Source organism: Pseudoliparis swirei, chromosome 8 (genome assembly GCF_029220125.1).
Source record: "Pseudoliparis swirei isolate HS2019 ecotype Mariana Trench chromosome 8, NWPU_hadal_v1, whole genome shotgun sequence".
Lineage (NCBI taxonomy): Eukaryota > Metazoa > Chordata > Actinopteri > Perciformes > Liparidae > Pseudoliparis > Pseudoliparis swirei.
In genome coordinates, this window is record NC_079395.1 from 16,189,712 (window position 1) to 16,213,759 (window position 24,048).

The 24,048-nt window shown below is 42.6% G+C and overlaps 2 protein-coding genes across 9 annotated transcripts in view; both read left to right on the plus strand.

Annotated features, from left to right (window-relative positions):
* prtfdc1b (phosphoribosyl transferase domain containing 1b) lies at positions 1–7,655 on the plus strand. Its single transcript, XM_056421783.1, has 9 exons — positions 1–145; positions 291–397; positions 2,454–2,637; positions 2,826–2,891; positions 4,782–4,799; positions 6,068–6,150; positions 6,364–6,410; positions 6,556–6,632; positions 6,756–7,655. The coding sequence occupies exons 1-9, from the start codon at positions 98–100 to the stop codon at positions 6,849–6,851; spliced, it is 726 nt and encodes a 241-aa protein (XP_056277758.1). The 5' UTR covers positions 1–97; the 3' UTR covers positions 6,852–7,655.
* A 1,735-nt stretch (positions 7,656–9,390) lies between these two features.
* arhgap21b (Rho GTPase activating protein 21b) overlaps positions 9,391–24,048 on the plus strand; it is a 34,978-nt gene continuing 20,320 nt past the window's right edge. For all 8 annotated transcript variants that reach the window (XM_056420595.1, XM_056420597.1, XM_056420598.1 and 5 more), the window contains exons 1-4: positions 9,391–9,589; positions 10,450–10,653; positions 19,296–19,478; positions 19,661–19,682. In XM_056420595.1, coding sequence (XP_056276570.1) covers positions 10,582–10,653; positions 19,296–19,478; positions 19,661–19,682 — 277 coding nt within the window. In that variant the 5' untranslated portion in view covers positions 9,391–9,589; positions 10,450–10,581. The remainder of the gene's footprint in view (positions 9,590–10,449; positions 10,654–19,295; positions 19,479–19,660; positions 19,683–24,048) is intronic.

Below are 24,048 nucleotides of genomic sequence, written 5' to 3' on the forward strand. Positions count from 1 at the left end.
ACTCCTCCTGAGCACTTTCACGGCCGCGTACCTCTTCCACGAGCTTTTTATTTTTTGTTTACTTGTGTGTTTGTTTGGGAGTTGGCCGGAAATCAACATGGAAGACGCTGCTGTCCAATCCGTGGGAAGAAGCGGCGGCATCGTGGTAATTAAAAGAGAGAAAACAACACACACGACAGAGTGGGACCCCTTGTGCGTGTAGTTGTTATCCCCGAGGCCATCCGGCGGGCGACAGATCAGTTGCAACGTGTTGATGCAACTTGTTGATGTGTTTTGACCCCCCCCCACAGATTAAAGACGACTGGCCGGGCTACAGTCTGGACCTCTTCAGCTACCCGGAGCACTACTCCGGAGACCTGGATTGTGTCTTCATCCCGCACGGCGTGATCATAGACAGGTACGAGCCGGACCCGCGTGCACGTGGCGCCCTCCGCACGGCACCCGGCGTGTGTGTGTGTGTGTGTGTGTGTGCAGGCGGGGCCAGGAGGGGGGGGAAACCACACATTGACAGATCCATGGGGGTTATGGGGAGATTGGGGGGGGGGGCGTGGTGTGGTGTTGAGCTGTTGTTTTGTTGGTGTTTTATCTATACAGGGATCACTGTAACGCTGCCCCCCCCCCCACACACACACATACACAAAGCAAACAACAACAACAACAACAACAACAACTAAACAGACCATTATACGACATCCTGAGAGTGCCTTGCCACACAATTCCCTGCAGTTAATGTCATTTTGTATGCTTTGCATTTGAGTGTTATAGACAATCATTGCATACTTGTTGTTATTAAAGGCTTTAAAATCTTTAAATATATATGAAAATATTCATACTAATTTATCACAATGGCATAGTAATAACATGTGATGATACTGTCATGAATAGCATGAGACAAAACGCATCACACGTCAAACTAGAGCAAGACATTTATGTGTTATTAATATTCAGAACTAGGGCTACCGCCATCGATTCATCTGCTGTATCTGTTGTATTTTGTCAGATTTCCTCAATCTAACGTCTTGCTTGTCTGATCAACATTCAAAGCCCCCAATGCATTCATTATGTATTTACTATCATGGATGACAAAAACAACTTAACATTTTCAGATTCAAGAGGTTTTTGATACAGAAATGTCTAAAAACAATTAGTCGATTATCAAAATAGTTGACATATCTTTGTAGTAAAATCAGAATCATGCATCAGGCCTACATTAGTATGTAAACTAATAACATGAAATAATCGTATTATTATATCATTCCATTGAAAGTTAAATATTGCCAGACTGTGTTAAAGAGCTCGTATTGTCAAAAGTATGATCTGTATCTTAAAAAAATATATTTAGCAGGTCTAAGTGCTATATATATATATATATAGCACTTAGACCTATATATATATATATATATATATAAATTATATTATATGTTGATCTGCACTTCACACATTTCATTTATTTACACTACACACATACACATACTTTGCATTTTGCACACTGTCTATATTTAATATTTGTATATTTAATTTAATTTTAGTCATTAGTATTGTATTGTGTATGCATATATGTTGTATATATACATATATATTTTATTTTATATTTTACTTTGTTTACATCTATATCTTCCATCCCTGTTTTTTATATTTTATATTTTATTTTTTATTCTCGTGTGTTTAGTTCATTGGTGCTGCTACTGCTACGACAAATTTCCCCTTGGGGGTTAATAAAGTATATATCTATCTATCTATCTATCTAAATACTGTGAAATTATCAAACCAGCAGTCCGAGGAGAAACACAAAGCCATTATTCAGAAACCGAGCCTTAAACGAGCCTTCAGGATTTCTGTGTGGCTGATACAACTATACAATAAGTTGTGACACAACTTAATATAACAGTTTAAAACATAACCCTCTCCATGTGTAATAGTTGTAATGTATGTGAATGACATCAGCTGACAGTTATTTAACATGGACTCAAGCTATTGCCTAGCGACGCAGATCCGTTAAAAACGCACTGAAATTGAGCATTTAAGACAGACGGAGAATACAGTTATATTCAAAGATATGCAGTGTAGGGAACATGAGGGATTTTATTTTCATAATAAATCTTGTAAACATGTTTTAATAAATACCACAAGTACATAACCTGGTAATGAGCACAATATCTTTTTTAAAGTCATTATTGTACTTAAAAGTGCCTCATCCTGCATTCAGGATAGTGAGAATAACCCAAAACTGTTCCCTTGTTCTTTAGTTTCTGGCCTAGCCTTCCACCAAATTCCGATGAAATGTGTTAAAAGTTGTTTTTAGATCACATGCCAACAACAATCAGGAGTGTCACCATCACAATGCTGGACAGACACTCCTGGAAGGTAAGTGACGAGGCCGCAACTTGTCTCTGCTGCGCCCGAAGAAGAAAATGAAGAAGAAGAAGAAGTTCACCCGTGGCGTTGTTTCACAGGACCGAACGTCTGGCTCGAAACATCATGGACGACCTGGGCGACCACGACATCGTGGTGCTGTGTGTGCTGAAAGGAGGCTACCAGTTCTGCGTCGACCTGGTGGACAGGATCAATGCCCTCAGCCGCAACTCCAACCGCACCATCCCCATGAGGGTCCACTTCATCCGGCTCAAGAGCTACCTGGTGAGCCTCCACCCGGCACCGGAGAAGAACACCTCAGACTCTGAACACCAGTGCACAGACGACTTTATGAAAATACACTTTGACCTTTAAGTCCTCGTTTGTTTTTAGTGTGTGGTGATCACACCGCTCAATGCTCATGTGGTCTCGTGCGATACCGATTTTGATTTGATGTATTTTGATTTCCTCAGAATGACCAGTCCACGGCGGATCTTCACATCGTCGGAGCAGAGGATTTGTCTTTTTTAGCCGGAAAGGTAATACTCCTCTTCTTCTCTACTCCACGGACTCTTGATGAAGAACAGATTCCGAGTCCAGTGGAACTTCCTCAGGAGCTCATTTTCGATAAAAGAAACGGTGGCATTCAGACGGTGGGTATTGGTAGGCTGCAGCCTCAAGAGGGCAGCCTTCCCTCTCATCTGCCTTCTCCCTCTCCATCTGGAGGAAATGCCGCTGTGCCTCTATAAGGAGATCAAAGATGGCAGCTTTCTGACAGACCCGGCAGGGATCAGATAGAACTTTTGTAATGTAATTATTTAAGGGCCTGCTCTATTTTAGGAGGATATAGTTGCTGTCGCAGCAGATCAGGAACGTGTGTGTGTGTGTGTCTGCTGACTTAACTCCTGATAATGTATACTATTTAATATTTACTAGAGGTGCTATTTCCAACCTGATTCCAAACATATGTGGGGAGGTCACGAGATTAATTGAAAGGGAAATAATTATAATAATAAAAAACACATTCTGACTCAAGAAACGTTCGTTACTTTTGGGTCTTGTGTCTAATCTTTTTTGTTGTCGGCATTACTACCTAATTTTGATTTTAACAGTGCAAAACACAAAGACACTCAATTAGGTGACCCCCCCAAAAAAACCTGAAAAACAGCAAAGGCTTTGATTGAAGTCGCTGGATCTGAAGAACGTTTCACCTTTTGGCATGAAATGTGAAAAAAAGAAAGATGAATCAAGTCTCCTAAGAGTTGTCAATTCTATTTTTCCTTCATTTGCACATAAAAAACTATCTTGAATCAATTGATTTCATTATTTTATGGTGCACCTGATCCAACATGAGATATGATTTGTATCTTCCTGTCCAGGTGTTTCTTCATCCGATGTAGACATTAAAATATGATGCAACCTCTTGTCTGTGAGGGAGCACATCTGCAGCTAGTTTGTAGAGCGTGCACTCACACACACACACACACATACACACAGACACACACACACGCAGCCACGCGTATCTTTTCCTCCGCACGCAGCATCTACGTGTGCGCGTGTGCAACCCTCTTCCACAGCCGCTATCGGTCGGCAAGAGTATTCCAAAGTAAAATAAATCAGCTGATGTGAACACTCGCAGCCTCTTCGCTGAAAACGCACGCACGCCGACACTCACACACGAATAGGCCCCGTAGCCAGGCGCGGCATGCCTGAAACATGAATAGGATATGAGGTAGTAAGCTTGAGTCACGGCCCGCTGCTCTGCTCCCGGTATTTCAAGTGTGCTTGTGAAATCCCTGAGCTGCCTGTGATGTATGGCTCAATGGAGTCACCTGTTTGTGACGCGGGGCCGCGATGTTTGGCTGGAAGAAGTGAACTAATCGTGTGACAAGGAACATATTACATACTTCATGTTCCGCCTCTCCTTCCCGACAGTGTCTCTGACGGTAGCTTTCCCTTTTTTTTATATATAGCTTGTTCTTCTTATCTTTCTCCGGGGTTTACTGCACACTAAATAGATAGGAAAGAGGCCTTGACGAAGCATGACTCCATGCTCGGCTGAATCCTTTTGTTTGAAAACGGCACACAGTAACGTGGCGGTTCAAGTTCTTTTTTCTTTTTTTATTCACCGTGACCGAGCGGCGTTGAACTGTTGGACTGTGACTCCTATTATAAATAGTGCCCAGTTGTCTCCAGTTGATTAGGCAAACATTTGCAGAATCTCAGCTATTTCAGTGTGACATTCAAAGGAGGCCTGCAGGGACCGAGATTTCCAAAGTGGAGGAGGCCGTCATCTTTCTGCTGCGTTCATGTCCCTGCTGTGCGACTGATGTCTTTGCATTGGTGTGTGTGTGCCTTTCTGTCCTGAACCAAGAGTAATTGTTCTGCCTCTCTCCCTCTCTCTTCTCATGCCGCCGCGCTCCCTTAAGAACGTACTGATTGTGGAGGTGAGTTAACCAGGTTTTTTTTGCTTCTCTGTTTTCCCTCTTCATCAAACGTGGGCCTATTATACTTCTCGGCGTGGTCGTCTATCCGGGTCAAGAGGAGGCGTTTCCAGGTTCATTTTCAACATGAGGGACATTTTTTAATTGGCTGACCTATATTTGTGGATAAGAGCTGTTTTTTTATTTATTATCCTTCCCACCATGGTCATAAACTGTCTCTTGCCGACCTGTATTGGGGGGAAAGGTGCACATGGGAGGGAATGACATTTACAGGAAATAAATCAATGTGACCGTACAGCCATGGTTACTTATTGGTGTGCAGATATTGTATAATTAAACATTCAGGCAGTGCTCAGACAGACACAGTAAGTGTATTTATTGTGGTATTTTCAATGTGATTCTTTATTCAGCGCGTGTCTTTTAGACATGACACTCGTGATCTATGGGTGTAATGGAGACGTCTAACGTGAGAGGTTTTTTATTTCTTCTCATAACGATAAACCCACAGAGAACTATCACCCCTCGGCTCTACGGAGCATTTTGCCATTTTTTGTTTAGGATTTTTTACTGTGCAAAAATGTACGATTGTGTTGCTCACCGCTCTCATCTGCATTGTTTTTGGCCTCAGGCTAAATATTTCTAACAAAGCCCACTGTTCACTACCTGCTCAGCAACAATCACAAATAATAATAGTGCTTAAAGCGGATGAATATCATCAGTTCAATCAATCATCAGTTGACAGACGCGACTTTAAATACATGCTCCCACGTTGCTCACAGTCTGCTAACACGTCGGACAAATGAACTTAAAAAGGCGTTAATATGTTGTGTTTACAGCGTGTTGCACTGCCTCCAAGTGGCCAAAAGATATAATCTGGTTTAAGTATTTTAGATACTAAATGTTTGTTCATCTACTTTATAGAAATGTCTTGAGTCAGCGTTTTACTTTCAGTGAAAGTATCCCACGTGTCTGCAGTTGAAAGGGAAATAACTCAAAATCAGGATACGGTTTCTTTTGAGGTTTATTGTGAGCAGCTTTTTCTCATACGACCATGCAGGATGGTTAGCGGCGGTTTTGTGTAAAACCACGCGTATTGCATGTTTTTTCCCCAGTGGAAGTCAAGTCATTTCGAGAGAAATGCTCATAACCAGTTATGTCATACAAGTACAGTGTGACCAACTTCTTATTTTTCCTTATAATTAATCAGTTTTTCTGTATTGACACCCTCCTGCTTTCGCTATGGAGTTTGTTTAACGCTTCCTTTTCTACAGGCTATCGTCGGCACCGGGAAGACGATGGAGAAGCTCCTGAAGCACGTCGAAGCCTTCCAGCCCAAAATGATCAAAGTCGCGGGGTAAGTTCTGTCTGTAAGGAACTCACCAGTCAACCGGAACGCTTTGTTGATCACTTATTTCACCGCCTTTCAAGTCGAGACACATTGGTAAAGAGAGAGACAAAGATTAAGTGACACAGGTTTCAGGTATTGCCGCTGTCTAACTCAAAACCTGTCCTCAGCGACAGGTAGAGAGAGATATCGTGTGATGTTGTGTGCTTTTATTTCCCCCAGATTGCTGGTGAAGAGAGTGCCACACAACGCAGCGTGCCTTCCTGACTGTATGTACCTGACCAACCCTTTTTATGAGCTCATGAGTCAGTGGTTCATGCTCACTTAAAACAATTGAGGCTGCTCGCTAGTCAGTGAGTCAGTGGACCGTGGAAATATTTGCATTTGACGTTCCACTTTGTCTTTTGATTTCAGACGTCGGCTTTGAGATACCCGATCAGTTTGTGGTTGGATATGCTTTGGACTACAATGAGTATTTTAGAGACTTGGATGTAAGTCGGTAAAGTCGACTGTTCAGGTCTTTAATGCCTTTCTCTTAAAGCTGAGCCTCATCAAATAAAGATATTTGTGTATTGACTGCTCTTTCTACCTTTTTTTCCTTTTTTTTTTTTTAGCACATCTGTGTGATCAACGAAAAAGGGAAGATGAAGTACAAGATTGAAAAAGAAGAACTGCAGAAGGAGGCGAATGCCATCCAACAGAAAGCCTGAGCATTGCCGCTCACTTCCAGCTGCCGCCGTGACATTTGATCTCGAGCATGCCCCGTTTTATTATAACATTCCTTCCACGAAGCGTTTTAACAACAGACACTGACATTTAACTGGTCATCTCAAAAAAGCAAGTACATGCCTCACTGTGATTTGTAGAGTCGTAACTTCATCCTCGATGTTTGCAGAAGTTATTCATATGGGAAATGTTTACAGCTGGAGTACTGCTACGGTGTGTCTTTCATACTTTGACTCTAACACTCATATACTTTTACTTCTTGTATGCGATGTAAAGAACGTGATAATAATGACTATTTCATGAATGTGATCCGTGTGTGACAAGGTAACAAAGGAAAAATTAAAGGGAGTTGTTTTATTAGACAATTGGTGATAGAATTGAACATGTTCTTCACCTGTACTTTGCCTTTTTGGTGTTTCAGTAGTTCTCTTGCAGTCTACTTTTAATGCTACGAGAAAAACAAAGTAGTGTGTAAACTAACTACCTCTTTTTGTTTAGTCAGTATTTGAGGTGTAGTGAGATATATTTTTTTATAATTGAACACAGTATTTTTTAGCCATTGTATGTCTTCATCGCTGCATTCTTTTCACGCTGTTTTGTTGACTAACAAAATGCATTTTCAAATGTTGTTGAAGTGGTGTCTTGGTTGAGCTCATGAGATAAAACCACGTTTACCTCACATGTTTGTCTTAGGCTGACGTACAAAGGCTCTGACTCATTGGATCATGTTGAGTGGTGTGTTTAAATCGTGTCTTTCTATACAATTCTAAAAATATTGCAGAAAAGTGTCTCCTTAAAGGACTCCTTGATTTCTTAATACTCCGAAACCTTTTGTTGACTGGTGCGTGTTTGTATATTTCTAGTTTTAGGACTGGATGAAAATGCTTCCTGAACCGTTGGGCTACCATTCTTTGATGAAAGAGAAATAGAAAAACTGCAAATGAACGAGTAAAAGGAACAAAGAGTCCGTAGCCTTGAGCTGCTGTGCTCTTTGTATACACCTGACATATGACTCCCAGTGTTGAAGCAGGGAACACAAAGTGCCATAAAAACAAAAGCGTTTTTTCTCCCTTAGTACTTACAGAGATTTGACTTTATGACCTTCTAACTCAATTTAGCTCGCACGCATTCATGACAATATAATGACATTAAATTATTACCATCATAGGATGTAGATAGTGGAGGAAGTCATCATATTCTTTACTTGTAAAAGTATCAATGACACGCTCTAGAAATACTCCATTATATGTAAAAGTCATGTAATTAAAATCTGGAGAAATACTTCATTATATGTAAAAGTCATGTAATTAAAATCTGAGTGAAAGTACATAAATATTACAGGAACCGATGTGCTTAAATGAACATAAATTAGGTCGGCAGAAAATTGCCCCCTAAAGATGACAGTATTGGAATATTATTTCCATTTTACAGTTGTAGATATAGTGGAGCAAATCTTAACTACTTTTATCGGGGGAAAGTCCTCTGGCATGTAGTGAAGTAGGCTTTAAAGTGGCACAATTAAATACACAACTATCTCAAAATCTTAGAGTCGATTGTTAAGTAGGCTACTTGGTTTATTTCCAACTTTTTTTTTCTCCGCACACTAGACTTCATAAAAACCAGACAATGAAACAGATAAGAAATGAGACAGGAGAGGTAGAGGATCAAACATAAATCCAACAATAACATGTTTTGTGGATGTATTTTGGGGGAGATGTCCAGGCCCCGTGTGGAGTCGGACTAACATTCTTGTAGCTGCTGAAGGTAGAACTGTCAGGGCAGGACATCTTTGGCAAAGTCTCCTCTCGAAACTGACCTCTGTAACAAAAGCTGCCGGTCCCAAAGAACAGGTGGTCCCTTATGGCGCAGAGGAATAAAAGGAACATGTGTCAGGCCCCTGAGAATCTGAGCTTTGTGGTTTTTTTGCTCTGCAGCCACAATCTGCTCATGATTTCGTGTTGACAGTGTTGAGTATTGAATGTGTGTTGTGTATCTGCTTTGGCGATGAGAGCAAAGCTCATATGCCGTGTGGTGGCTCGCCTATGTGTGAACTCCCTCTCCAGATCCAGTGCCATCCACATGCCAGCCCCGCTCGACCTCACTGTGAACCAGGACATGTGACTCCGCGTGCATACCCTGTTGTTTATATGAAACCAAATGGTCTACGAGGGTGAGAAGCCTGATTTGTCAACATGTGGATTGGAGAGTGTGTCTGTGTTTCTTCTACTTGTACACGCACGCGCGCATACACACACACACACACACACACACACACACACACACACACATACATACGCGTAGAGACCGTGCATGTTTGCTCCTAACTCGTTGAACTCCAGTTGAAATGGTTAAATAGCACCACTTTTTTTTCTCTTTTTTTTTTACAAGTGCAGCGTTCCTTTTTGTAAACTCGCACCTGATTGGCCAGGTTAAACACAACGCCGCCTGTGATTGGCTGAGAGTGTCCTGTTGACCGAAGGTGGACTCCTGGAGAGTCGGGAAAGCTGGAACCCAAAAAAATAATCCAGCCATGAAACTGCACCATGCGCCTCCCCTGAGTGGGTTTGTAATAACCACCGGGAAGACGGTCGTACTATATTAAATCATGGCAACGCCTGGCCGCCTGGGAGCCCCCGCGCTATGATTTTACTCCGTCTTCTCGCGTTTGTGGACGACCTCCGCTGCCGTTGTCCGTCCGCGAGGACGACTCTCAGCTCCCCAGGTAACTTTGTCTAAACTCCAGCCGTTAGCTCGGATGCTAACCGCCGCGGCGGCAGCCTGTTGTCTCGGCTGGTTCGGCTGTTAGTTTACACTTTGCGGGCTCTCCGCGTTGCGTTCACAGCACCGATCGCGCGGAGAGCGACTACCGCGCGCTGTATTTGTCATTTAAACTTGTTTACGGCGGTGGTGTTTTAATAGAAGTACACAAGGAAAAGCGGCTTTTGTTCGAGAACAACAGCTCGACGCTGCGCTCGAGCTCCGACGAGAGGAATTCAAAAGAACCGTCCCGCAATCATTTAAAGGTTTTTATATACGTCATACTTGTATAACAAACAGTAAACACAAGTCATGTGTCTTCTGCGTTATAATCCCGTTTGTACGCGTTTTTTTACCGATGTTTTTAAATGTGACGGACCGACGTCCACTTGTTGCTGGCCGCTCATTATTCCATCTCGGAGCTGCTGGTGTTGACCCACGTTGTTGTGCTCTGCTCGCGTGCGTAATGCCTGGTCACGACATCGTATTTACCGCGTGCACAATAGAGTTATGCTCATTTTAACTTGTACATTTAGCGTGGACACCTTGTGAGTGTGTACTAACGCGTGCTCACGTGTCGTTATATAGCGTTACATGTTTATAGCTTCTGAGTCTCGGGCTTCGTCATGCCACAAACAGGTAGAAAGTTATAAAGACCTGTTGATCTCCCAAAATGAAGCACGGGTGAGCAGCTGGTATGTGGGAACAACTCGGGTAAGCTGCATGTTGTTTTACAGATGAGCTGAACGGTGTCAGATCTTCGTGTTACAATATGTTTGTAGATGCTGTAATAACATATATCTCTCTCCCCTCTCTTGACAACAGATGGACTAAGAAATCAAGGAAGTATGGAGGAGTAACTTGGGCCGAGTGGAGCATATTTTCTTTCATCCTGCTGGAGCTACGACCTTTTCCGATATGGGCTTTCACGGATAACAGGATTTTAAGCGAAGTTGAATGATGGCATCACGTTGGGTTCATTCTTGCGAGGACGATGAGAGGCAACAGTCAAGATCTTCCTTCTGTGAGGTAAACAACGACCACGACTCAAACCTCTGCCTTGTTGAGACAATGATGAATTACAATGTTTTCAAATGGTGATCGTGAATGTGAATTTTGGGGGAAACTGACTCTGGTTTCCCGGTCTTAATTTGGTGTTAGTGGGTCCATGGGGAGTAGTGTGTTTGGCCTTTTTGGCCCAGTTTCTAAGAACTGCTGAATTGTTTTGCTCCTCTCACCAGTGCTTCATTATTTTGGTTCTTTTTGATAGTTATAGCCATCGGATTGTGGTTTTCGTGTGGAGATCAAAACACATTTTTCCATTGCAAAACAACATTTATTTAGATTAAAAAGTCATCACTGCACGGTGGAAGTGGGAGGAGACAATGGCATTAAAACAGTTTATACAAAATCCGTCTTTCAGGAGTTTAAGCTGTGACCCCATGTGATACCAGACAGTCCACCATCTGCTCTGAAGGCTTGTCGCCTGAATGAAGAACCTCATAGTAAACGAGGTAGCAACCCTGTACCCTTTGAAATGGACGGCCAGCTATTCATAGACCCCGTAGTTTTCTTTAATTCCCTACATTGGCTTTAATCTAATATTCGTCTCTTTACTCATGTCTCCCTGCCTCTATGTGAGTCGTCTGTAAACAAGGGGTCTAAAGCTCCTTATGTTGTCACTTAGATGTTTTGAATTTGATCTGAGATGGAGGAGCACAGGAGAGAAAATGATAAAATATATCGAATCAATCAAAACAAATAGTTTTTGTTCACATAAAAATATTTGGGAAGTCTTAAGAACATAATTTTAGAATTAAAAAAAAACATTTTTATAGGGGAAAACCAACAACACAGCGCTCATTCAGGAGTCACACTGCAGAGACAACTTGTGTCTTTTTTACTGGACAATGTGCTTTCGCAACCATCCAGATACAGACTCTTAACTTAGAGATGTGTTTAATAAATTAATAAAATAGCACTTAACAATTCCGATGTAGAAACATGTCCTCATATTCTCAGAAACAACACATGTTGCATAATACATGTTTTATTACGCAGTGTTTCTAGCAGTGTTACAGTGTGAGGAAAAAGCTCAGGACAGTGCAGTCTGTGAACGTCCTTCTTTTAGCAGCGTCTAATAAAGCTACCTCACAAACCGATTCATGTGCTAATTCTGAGCCGGAAACCCCCTGGAGTCTCCGGTCCTGGTGTTGTCTGGAAATGATCACATTGTGGATTTAATGACTTCAGAATATTATGAAGTGGATGTTTTATATAATCACTTTTTTTCTTTTAAATTTGACCGTGCAAAAAAACAACTCCATGTTCTCAGTAGCTCAAGATTGGGAGAAGATGCTGATGATAAATATGTGTGTCTTTTTGTTTTTACGGAGAGAAAGGCAGTGGATGAGTTTGTCTCAAATGTGGTGAAGCAGAGCAAGAATAACTTGAAATAAATGGATCTGAGATCTTAAAATATGACTCATAGTGGGTTTAAGCCTCTACACAATTGTTTGTATATATCACAAAACATTATTTTCTGTGATACAGGACAGTAAAGTTGTATTATTAAAAAGTGTTTCATCTATTTTCCTGAAAAACGAAAAATGCTTTTTCGAGTTGTCCTCCATTGGTAGCTACTTTAATGCTTTTAAGACAACGCTTCCTCATAACACTTCATTAGTCACTAGTTTTGTCATAATCAGTCAATTTTCTAGTATTTTGCTTATCCTGGAAATTAGATTTTTCCTCTACGCTGAAGTTTGTTTCCTCCTTTATCAGCTGAATTCAAACAATGCAGCTGAATCAAAATAACAGACATTTGCTGTTCGCTTCATTGCATCAAACAAATAAAGGATTCATTTGAGCCTCCTTGATGAGGAGACGTTTATCTTCGCGATTCACAATACCTCTGCACTTCAGCTTGCTCAGCTCCAGTAGAACGACAGGAATGAGAATGGAGTGAAATGAATGACCGTTTCGGATGACGAAGCATGATCCACATTTAGCACCGCGGGGGGATATTGACAAACAGACCCCCACCTCCCCACAATCTTGGCCTCATTAAAGCTCAGTGTTTATCTCATCGAGGCCGGCTGCCTGTTCACAGAGCGCTCCGTGCAGACGTTGCACTGATGACAATCGGAACAGAAAATTGACCTTCAATTGGATAGAAGAAGCCTGTTACTTCCTGTTGTCTTATTATCTCTGATGTCTCAAGGGAAAACCTTAGAGATGAACTTTGTGATTCAGCGTTTCCTCCTTCCACAGTTTCTGGACAGTAAACACACCCATGTCGTCTCCCAGGGAAAAGCCAGTGATGTTTTCTGTCTTTTTAAAATAGCTCACCTTGTAACTCCAACGCTGAATCGACCGAGACGCGTAAACAAAAGGGCGCGGCACACCGCTGTCTTTTTTTGTTGGATCAACCGCTCAATTCTCCGGAAATACATATCATTCAAGCGGGAGAGTTTGTGAGCAGCCCCGTCTCACGGCAGACGGTTTACCTCTCGCGGTATGGAGGACTTAAAATGACTTAAGTATAAATAAATAAATAAATGAATGCATGAATAAATACAAGAATAAATAAATAAATGCTTAAATAAATGTATAAATGAATAAATAAATGCTTAAATAAATGTATAAATAAATAAATAAATGTATAAATAAATAAATAAATACAGGAATGAATAAATATAAGTTATAAATCAACAAGACATCATTAAATAAATATATTTCTGCATTTCTGTATTTCTTCATTTATTTATTTCTCTATTATGTGTCCACACGTATATTCTTAATTCTTCATTTATTTATGTGTGACATTTACGTGTCCGTATATTCAAATGAGCTGGGGCGGTCCGAACCTCTGTCTAAAGCATGATTGGTCACAGGAGTGTGATGCACCTGGTGTGTTGTGCTCTACTACTTCTGCCTGGCACATGAAGCTGAAGTTGACTCGCTCAGCTCACCGTTAGCAGAAGTTAGCCTCGACAGCTTTTTGACTTCAGCCGTTTATCAATTCCAAGAACACTGAGTACAGACTCGTGTTCTTTTGGAGTCTGGTCTTTGGAGTCTGGTTTTGGGAGTCCAGACTCTCGAGGACGCAGGACGGTCTTTCTGGTCTTGTGACGTCACCACATCAACTGTTCTTGCGCATGAATTTACTCAAATTATTCACTGTAAAATAATTTACAGTGGAGTAGAATGTGTTGCGGTGTTCACTGTTGTTTGGCGTAGGCTACGAATAAACGATAATAAATATACAACGTCTCGTAGCTTTCCTGACCCAGGGTCGCTACAATATGAAGTTATGAATCTTAACCCTCAGTCAAATTGACGTAACGTTATCTTTTAGTAAATAATAAACTCGTTGTGCTCTTTAGATCCTCAAAAACCTAATTATATCTCATGTTTAGCCGCTACGGAGACGTCAGAGCCAGCGGAGCATTTCAAAAAGTCCTGCCGAGATCAGGCTGCTCTCGGCGGCCGCCTGATCTCGGCGGCCACACAGCGCGCTGAGCGCCCGGAGCTCAGAGGTCCCGCGAGCAGGACCTCAAATCTCCGTCGCATATCCTTATTAGACTGAATCTCGATAAACCGACCACAGATTTGATGCTTAAACAACTAACTTCTCGGCTGAAAACATCCTTAAATTACATTCCGTGACTCAACAGTAGTATTTAGAATGTACAGACAAGAATGCATAATAAACGCTGTTCGTCTACAGATCCAAGTGCTAGGGATCGATTGCTTCTGTCTTGCTCCCTGACTTGACCAATCCTGTTCAACAATGAGGTTCGGACCGCCCAGCTCATTTGAATATACGGACACGTAAATGTCACACATAAATAAATGAAGAAATACGTGTGGACACATAAATAGAGATATAAATAAATGAAGAAATACAGAAATGTAGAAATACATTTATTTAATGATGTCCTGTTGAGTTATAACTTATATATATTAATTGCTGTATTTATTTCTGTATTTATACATTTATTCTTGTATTTATTTATTTATTTATACATTTATTTAAGCATTTATTCATTTATTCTTGTATTTATTCATGCATTTATTTATTTATTTATTTATACTTAAGTCATTTTGAGTCCTCCATATCGCGGCAGCGCTCCTTCTCTCTGAGTTTTCATCGTTGCTGACGTGTTTATTTTATTCTGCCCTCTAGGACTCCGCAAGGCCCTCATGTATTCCTTCACATGGGCTTGTGTTGTTGTTGATGATCCTTCTCTTGAGGGCAGTCGTTGTGATGGTTACCGTCAAACTGTTCAATTCATCCGCAGTTCACATTCACGCTGAACCGCGACGGGGGATCGACAACGGTCCGTTTCACCACCGGCTCACTCGCTGTGGATTTATTGAGGTCTGCAGCCTGTGTTGACATGTTTGAAACACAAATTAGGAATCAGTTTTAGTGGGAGTACTGGTTATTACCCAACTCTGTCACTTCATTCAAATTCATGGCTTGCTTTGGAACCGTCATGAAAGCGTTAGAATTTGCCTTCGCCCAAAACTAATTTCTACTGAACAGAGCTCGAACACATCGTATTGTCAACGCGACCTTCGTTAAGTTAGCTTTAAGCTTGGTTCTGAGACCCAGGACCGTCAGCAGACGAGCCGGTGGTCACTGCGATGACACAGAGAAGGATTTACAACACAAGAAGTGTCTAATTAAGTTATTTGTTACCTTCGCATTGAAAATGCGGAAGGTAATGTTTTGATCGCCGTGTATTTGTGTGCGTGCGTGCGTGTTATTCGCAAAAGTCAAAAAGTATTAAACCGAATCGCATGACATTTGGTGGGATGATTGGTTATTATCCGGGGACCATTTGATTAGATTTTGGGATCGATCGGGTCAAAGGTCAAGGTCATGAAACGGTCAAAATCTTCTTTTTACCATAGCACTGTCAATTTATATCCAATTGGCATGCAACTAATGCCAAAATGTTCATAATTCAATGCCCAATCTTGTGATATGCGAAGGTATGCGCTCTACCGAGTGCCCGTTCTATTTCCAAATGTTTTCATGTTTTTGTCTCTAAGGCTTATTTTGGACTTGCAGCTGTGACAAATTGCACGCTTTGTGTTTTCTTCACTTCAGACGACTGTGTTTGTGTGTGTGTTTGTGTGTGTTTGTGTGTGTGCGTGTGCCAACACTGCCAACGTAACACTGTCATGCAGCAGATGCAAGCAGCAAAATAAAATAAAAAAGGGATCGAAGGTCATTTAATTGGCGCATTACAACGCACGCCACGTGGTCACATGGGCTGAGTAATGAGGCTCCTCCCCCTGTCTTGCACTTCATGATCGCCCCGGCCTCACCGGTGGCCCTCCGTATTATTATCTCAGGCTCTTCACAGTTACCTGCTTGCTTTGAATGGGATGCGGTGTGGAATTTAGCAGTCGACAGAGAACTAGGTTTCTTCACATTTTAAGACTGTGTCCTTGTCTGGTGTATTTAGAGCTGATGTCATGTGTTGCTCAACATGTTTCATCAGGTGATGTCAGCAGGGGGTTTTAAACACACGGGCCGTGCACTGTGGTTTCTTAATATTTGTTAAAATGAACACGGTGTAGGTTCCAGTTATTTCTCAGTGTGTACCTAGCCTCTAGATAACTACATGTGTGGTGTGTAAACAGCTGTGCATGTACAGTTTCCCCCCTGAAATGTGTGATGTTAGTGGGTGGTATTGGTTTGCCTGCCCTTCATTCTCTGTGGTAGGGATACGACTGATGGAGTTGCTTTAAAAGCTCAGAAAAGGACCACTTGTGCTCCGGCATGCCTCTTAATTCACCGTCACACACAGTTAACCATTCTGTCAAACAGGAACATACCTTGAAGAGCGATCAACAATTGTGTCATGTCAATGCATATGGATCATATTTAAGAGATGCCTTGCTTAATAGAGCTCTGTGAAATCTAAATCAGGGTTCGTACGGTCATGGAAAACCTGGAAAAGGCATGGAGTTTTAAAATGGTCATTTCCAGGCCTGGAAAAGTCATGGAAAAAACTTAAATCCTAAAAGTTTTGGAAAAGTCATGGAAATTTGTTATCATCACATGTTCATTTACGCCGAGTTTGAAATAACTAATATGTTTTTTTAAGGAAAGATGCTCAAAATATAAGCCGGCGTACGCTCTCAATATGCAACATTTTCTAAATTGTTCATGTTTATACCGAGATTTCAGTTGGGTCATGGTAATCTGGTTTAAAGTCATGGAAAAGTCCTGGAAATCCATTGGTCAAAGTGTGTAAGAACCCTGCTAAATGTAAATGCAAGTGTATGGGTCTGACTTTATTCATGTAACTGCACTGTGAAACAAACGTAAGGACACGTGTGACTCCTTCCACCTCTTAGATGCAGTGTAGTTATATTATATTAGTCATTTAGCAGACGCTTTTATCCAAAGCGACTTACAATAAGTGCATTCAACCTAGAGTACAAACTAAGAACAACAAGAATACAGAAAGTAACATTTCCTCAGCATAGTCGAACGACAAAAGTACCACAATAAGAGCTATTTAAGTGCCACTGAAGTGCTAATCTGTGTTTTAATCCAGATATAGTCGGAAAAGATGTGTTCTTAGTTTGTTAAATCTGCATTGTCTCATGTTACCACAGCCTACATGCGGAGGCAGCGAGCTAACATCTGAGGGCGTTGCGATCATTCCCGTCTCCAGCGGTGTTATCAGCCCTTAAACCAACATGTGGAGGCCGAGTGATGTGGACGGTCACGTGATGTCCGTTTTCAGGCCCGCGAGTGTGATCAGAGATTATTCCTGAAGCTGCTCAAACGCTCCTCCGGACAGAGAGATGGTTTTTGATCGAAGGCGCGACGCGTAGTTGAAGCCTGAGACACGGACCTGGCCTCCGCTCGAGTTTGAAGAAACAGAAGACCAGCTGCCTGCGGACATCTCTCCCAGCTGCCTCCCCCAGCGCACATATCAGTCGAGTGTTCTGGTGATTTCATAAACGGGTGAACGGCAGTCGTCTGAGGGCAGGAGAGAAGAGGCGCGTGTTTTGATGTCTGGTTTCTCTTTCGCGGGCCTTTTCTTTGCGGCCCCTTTTTTTCTATAATTAATCTCTTAATTGTTTCCGCTCTGTTGACTTCCTTTTTAACCTCTTGTCTCGTTCATCCGGTCCATCGGGTTCACGTCATCCTCATTGCTATTGTTTTAATAATGTTTGATAATGGGGTAAACCGCGAGCCTGTAATGTCGCAACAGTCTCAACGATGCGAGTGGCGATGATAACTATGCCTGGCATGTGCGTGTCAGGAGGCCCACGCCCCCTTCAGTCCTCCACAGCTAAAGATCACAGGGTTGGTAAAGTGCCCAGTGCACTGGCTGCTAAATCACATCCAGTTGACTGGGATTGGCTTGTCCTGGAAACACGAGGGGGGTCAGTGCCGACATTTCAAACATCCAGTCGCTCAATTGGCATCAACTCTGCGTATTCTCTGCATGCGGATTGGATTTGAGTGTTTTCCGATGGCGTAACGGCCGCCGCCGTGCACAGACACGGACCACAGCGTCGACGCGTGGTTACGCACAGCGAAACCTGTTTTGCTAGTTTCATTAAAACACACGGGTGTCAGCTGCACCTGCAGTGTTCCCCAGCCAGCCGCAGTCGTGTCATGAGTCCTGACTCTCTCCAGCTTGTACTTTTGAACTCCTTGTGTGTTAAACCGCTCCGGGTGCCACTCAAACCATGCTTTGATCCGAGTGGTTTGTCCCCGACTCTTTCAGAAGAAACACACTTTGTTGCTGAGCGCAGCGTTGGTACACACCTCCAGGACACGATTTACTTTGAATGAAACGTCGAGCGCGAGGCCGACTGTTCATCCTGGAACATACTTTGAGCAGTTGAACTGGAGGTTGTTTTTCGTTTGTTTTCTTCCTGTGGTTTGGCTCTGCAACTGGTGGATTGAAGGGGACAGCGGCTTCGATTACTTCATTTCACTCTTAATCAAAACGTACGGGAACATTAACGTCCTGCAAATGTGTTGCCGATTGCAGCATTAGCTATGTTAACATTCAAGTAATTCGCTCAGATTTTCTTTTCTGACATTTTGCTCAACATCGCTGCTCAGCCAGAGATGGTGTGTGAATGCAAGCTCATCAAATTCCTCACATTGCGGGGGCAAAGTCAGTGGGGGGGGTTTGTTTGAGACTGGGTGAGGAAAAAAATACTTTCTAAATGTGGAAATACGACACTATTTGACCAGAGGTGTTCCTTCATCTTACTGGAACAGAGAATATGATCTGGGGGAGACCTGAGTGGGCGGGGCGGGGGTTGCTGCACACATGATTCCACAAAGGTGTGAGGCTATAAATAGACGGTAAACAACACAGGGGTGTCCAAAGCCCTGGAGCCTGACATGCTCTCCTCTCCAGCTGTGAAGAGGGGATACGGTGACTTCACTGGACAGAGTGCGGTGCTTTCAAAAGCCCGTTCTCTGAACCACGTCCAACGTTAACAAAAGGAATGACACTCTGTGTTCAGTTTGTCATGGTGTTGCTTTGGCGACATTGTCCTGGGCTATTCCAGCATTTACACTTTTGATTTTGAGATTTCGTAGAATTAAAAAGAGAAAGTAGAACCACCCATTTACATTCGCTCTCTCCACGTTTCTCTCTGTGCAGAATGAATCCCCAGAGTGGAGAAGCTCGGCCGAATCTCCCGGCGCGCAATACCCGACAGAAGAGGAGCCGTTCTCGTGGCCGCGGCCTAAAACCGTGCGCTTGCGGCGTACTTCCCATGGGTTTGGCTTCACCCTGCGGCACTTCATCGTGTACCCACCGGAGTCCACCATGCACTGCTTCCCGGTAAATATGGGGGATTTGTATTTGCTGTTAAACCCGAAAGACGCTTCCGTGAGTTTCATAACCCTGAGTATTGTTCGCTTATCACGTGAGATTACGCTGAGTCAATAGAACGACTGGTGCCTAAATTCTGTGACCGTGAACAACAAAGTCACTCGAGTCTTTCTGTGTTTGTTTTTTTCCAGGAGGAAGATCACGGCCACAGAGGTAAGCAGAACAACACGACTGTCCCTCTCCATGCCCGCCCTTTAATGCTGATTCAGCGCTTTGCCTGTGACTTCTGATGACTCTGAATCCACGCTTTTCACTCTTTTCGCTTCCTTATGAATTGAGAACAATGTAGCGCGTGTGTGTCACTGACCTTTGTGAAAGCGTGAAAGGTTTGGTCAACACCACCTGTTTCTGTGCTGCACTGACCCACCTCTTCGTATTGTTTTCACCGCGTTGCCCTTGCTGCTTTTCTCCCTCAACATAAACAGGCCGTCAGAAAGAGAGAGCCGACATTTGACTGGCTCGTTTGATTCTCTTTCCTCTTGTGGCGACTAGCAGTCGTGTTCCACACAGTTTGTAAAGGGGTCCTACAGTTGACAGTTTGTGGATATGGGTAAACAAAAACATGGTGCCCATAAGGTTTTGAAATCAAATACATATACTTGAATATCGATTATTTTATAGAAATAACAGCATTTGTCGGGACCGTTTCTCATTATCGTAAGCAATTGACATCCGACGGAAATATGATGGTGGCGTGTTTTGATGAGTGTCTCTGTGTTGACTGTCGCACCGCTGATGCCAAACCATCACACGTCGACTCTGGATTTGATCAAGCAAGAATTTGTGAGTCATTTGAAAGCCTGAATTGAATTTCCAGCCCTGTCAGGTTGCCAAGAAGAAAACGGAAAAATCTTTGTGGGATTCTTCATGAATGAAGCAAAAGATGTCGCGTACTCATTCAGGCTTCTCCGACTGGAGCGTCTTTCATTCAGAAGCCCCTGATAGGACCGCTCTTTGATTGAGGCGCCTGTGTCACCGCCTGTCCCATCCCAGAGGGATCACCGAGAAGCGATATCCCAGCAGCTTGTTTGTGTTTCGTCCGTTGCCGTTTGTTTACCGTGAGGAGGTTGCTGTCTCTGGAATTCATTCATGTGGAAGTCAGTAATTCTATTAGACGTCTATATTCTTCGGAGAAGTCAAATTGCACGAGAGTTTATCCAGGAAAGCACCACTGTGATTCATCTTGAGCATGTTGAGGAAGCAAACTGTTGTATGCACAAGTAATCTCTTTGTTTTCATTAGACAAGGGGAAGCCCCATATATCCGTCTTCAACAACACAACATGGAGGGACATTTGATTATTTGTCGTTTTGAGAAGACAGGAAGGAAACCCATTAATAATGTGATATGGCGACCAAACAGGTTGAGGCATTCATAATTGATTGCTCAACGATAATCAGCCAAGCTTAGAAATGTAAAGGAGCCTTTTGAAGTCACTCAGCAGCATGTCGATCACTAAATAAACCAAAAAGATGTATTGTGTCATATCACACACAGTATTAAGTCATAACACCGTATCTTCCAGCTGTAGGTGTGAGTAGAAAGCAAAGTGTCATCTGCACATTGACACTTGAATTTGTTTATAGTCCTGAACTGTTGCTTTCATCCGATTAAAACCCTGAACGGACATCTGCACACATCCAGCGAGGCCCAACAGGCTGTTACAAGTCACAACAACGTTCTTTTTCTTGATGTTGGTGTGTCTCAAATCTGAACTGTTTCTGTTACTCACTTTGGGATTTCTGCAACAACAGGGATGAAAGCGCACGCAGAGTTTTGGTCATTGTCCAAATTTAAACTTCATGTAAGCAGTCATGAAACTAAAACGCTTTCGAAGACCCTCTCGTCTGGAGCGTTGCTGCTTCTGACCAAGTCAGCCAGAGAATATTAAGGAATCCTGGCTTATTAAGGGGCTTATAGGCAGCAAGCCAGAATTGGGGGGGGGGACAATGTGGGATGATTTTTAGTCCAGACTGGGCTAGCCGGTCTCGGTACATCAAAGAAATAGCAGTAGGCATAAATCAAAAGGAGGGCGGAGAGAGCCGCAGGCTTGTACCGCTCGTGCTGTCTGATTTCTTCATAAATCACCGTTTGTTGACACTTGTTGTCCTCTTCAGGATAAGAATACACTTTATCTGTTGATTTAGTCTGTTCGACCACTCAGATTGTGGTTATGTGATCTCCACAAAGTAGTTCAATATTTATCCACCAAACAACTTTGAACAGCTCGATAGTATTTTACAATCTCCAGTCGAAGCCCCTGGAAAAACAATAAGTCAGACCTCTTGCCTTGCGGGAAATATTATTGATGTCATTGTGTTGATCGCCTTCTGACAAATCTAATCGTTCAGTTTTATTCTGAAAACGGCGATAGGAGCTACAACATTGATTTATGAATACGCTCATTGCATCACCGTTTTGAGGGTGCTGCTGTTGCCCCTCCACAGGGGACGCGCCACCGTCAATTCTCTCATTGTGTTAGAGTCTCCTGCTTCTCAAGACAAAGCTCTTTTGTCACAGCCCCGGGGTCAAGTTTGGGTGCACTTGTGATCTAATGTTCTCTTGTCAACTCTTCACTCTTTCACTTTGAGAAAAGTTGTCTTTTACCACAATCACAGCTGCCTGCATTTAGCTGTAAGTGCTCGTTGTGCACAGGCACTGTTGTCCGTGTTCGCTTTGAAGCCGCAAGCTTATTTGATGAGTGCTTTTCTGATTCAAGTTTTAGCATTTTTTTACTTGCAAATCATTCTGACAAACTCTTTTTAAACAGTCTGCCATGTTAATGGACATGTACACAAGCCAACGACAGGCACTTGGGGCAAGTCACGTTTTTACAAACCTCGCTCACTCCATTCCCCGACTGATTTTAAATTGTGCAAATAAGACCTGGCTAATCCTTTGCTTGGACAGGTTTTTCTTTTATGTTTTTAAAGTAACACTCGCAACATTTTGTGTGTATTAAACCCACATGGATGACATATTTATAGCTTCCACCCTTGGGTAATAGAGCAAATAAGAGAGCATTCCCCAAAATGTTGGGAGTTTCTCTATAAAAATAATGAGGTGCCAACAGCATTAGTGAGGTGGTGAGTTCATGAATGGTGTGTACGGTTGGGTGGTCGTAACTTAATTAAACTATCTGTGTTGCACAAAACAGTCGGTGATTAATCGAGTCAGACTGATTTAGAGTACTGTAAAAAGAAAGCTCCTTTATACAGTGTATATACAATGTTGAAGAATGCAAAATACAAATGCAAAAATATTTGGTTCTTCATATATTATGTGTTACTGCGTTTCCTCCACTGTACATTTATATATTTACCGTGGCTCATGGATGGATTTATGAACGGCTCCATTGTCGTTAGTGATGCAGTTCTCTAGCCGACCACTAGAGGGAGCATGTCCTGCTGCTATAGTTCGATGGGACTCCTGTTGCAGTATTACATAATGCGAGTCCCCAGGATGAGGTTCTGGATGAGTAATCGTGTGTAAACGAGAGAAAAAATGAAGGCAAAGGTGTGTCTTTGTCCGTGAGGTTTTCAGATTACTGGGGATTAGTATATTATTCGTTAATTATTAATTGAGTAATACTTAGCAACCTGATGTCCCTTCGTCCAATGGCTTGAACACAAAACATTCAAACATAGCTGTCACAGGGCAAACAGTGTTTTTTCTTCTTCTTATAAATGTACGTTTCAATTGACACTAAGAATGTTTAACTTATTTTTATTGACCATGTCATCGTGCCTGCTCCCACGCTGCTCTTCCTCTCCACTTCAGTGTGTCAGCCGTCGTGCACTGACTCACGACCAGAATGTTAACTCCCGGGCGAAGGGCTCAAGCCTCTCTTTGGCTGTGCCCAGAGCCGTTTCTCAGTGTATAAGGAAAGAGTGGGAGTTGTGCAGCTGAGCACACTGTCACTCCACCTTCTTTCAGTCTCTCTTTCTCTCACCCCCTCGCTCTTTCTTTTCTTTCCTTCATTTTCTTTTCTGCAGCCGTGCAGCTGCTAGGAGACGGGAGCAGCACGAGCAAACAGGTTTCCTCTCCTTCGCTGCTTTTATCCACCGCGTCCCCCTTTTGAGATTGTGTTCCCCCTCTGACTCAATCACTGATCACATCTATTGACACGTTTTGTCACTCGGGCGTGCGTCGGCCGGAGCCCTGTCTGCTGCCGACTCGCATCCCGATCTCGTGACAAACCTCCCGGTTTCGCTCTCTTTCTCATACACAACCATCGTTCTCTCTTCTCACCTACATGTCATGAAGTCTGGCACTCACGAGTCGGTTTTTGTCGTTGTCGATTTCACATTCAGCTTTCAGTATAGAGCTTCTTTTACAACAATATGAAGTTGTTGGAGATTTAATTGCCGCGCGTGATTTGTCGTAAACCACAAGGAAACTTATTATTTGTTCGCGGTCAAGCTTCATCTTGTGGACATTATCACGATTTACGAGCGTTCATAGATAGATAGATAGATATATACTTTATTAATCCCCAAGGGGAAATTTGTCGTCACAG

Bases quoted from the DNA above. Each gene is read 5' to 3' on its own strand.
- prtfdc1b (XM_056421783.1), top strand. From the start codon at position 98: ATGGAAGACGCTGCTGTCCAATCCGTGGGAAGAAGCGGCGGCATCGTG. The intron at 2,638-2,825 runs GTGAGCCTCCAC...TGATTTCCTCAG, and splicing joins TCCGGCTCAAGAGCTACCTG to AATGACCAGTCCACGGCGGA. The intron at 6,633-6,755 runs GTAAGTCGGTAA...TTTTTTTTTTAG, and splicing joins AGTATTTTAGAGACTTGGAT to CACATCTGTGTGATCAACGA.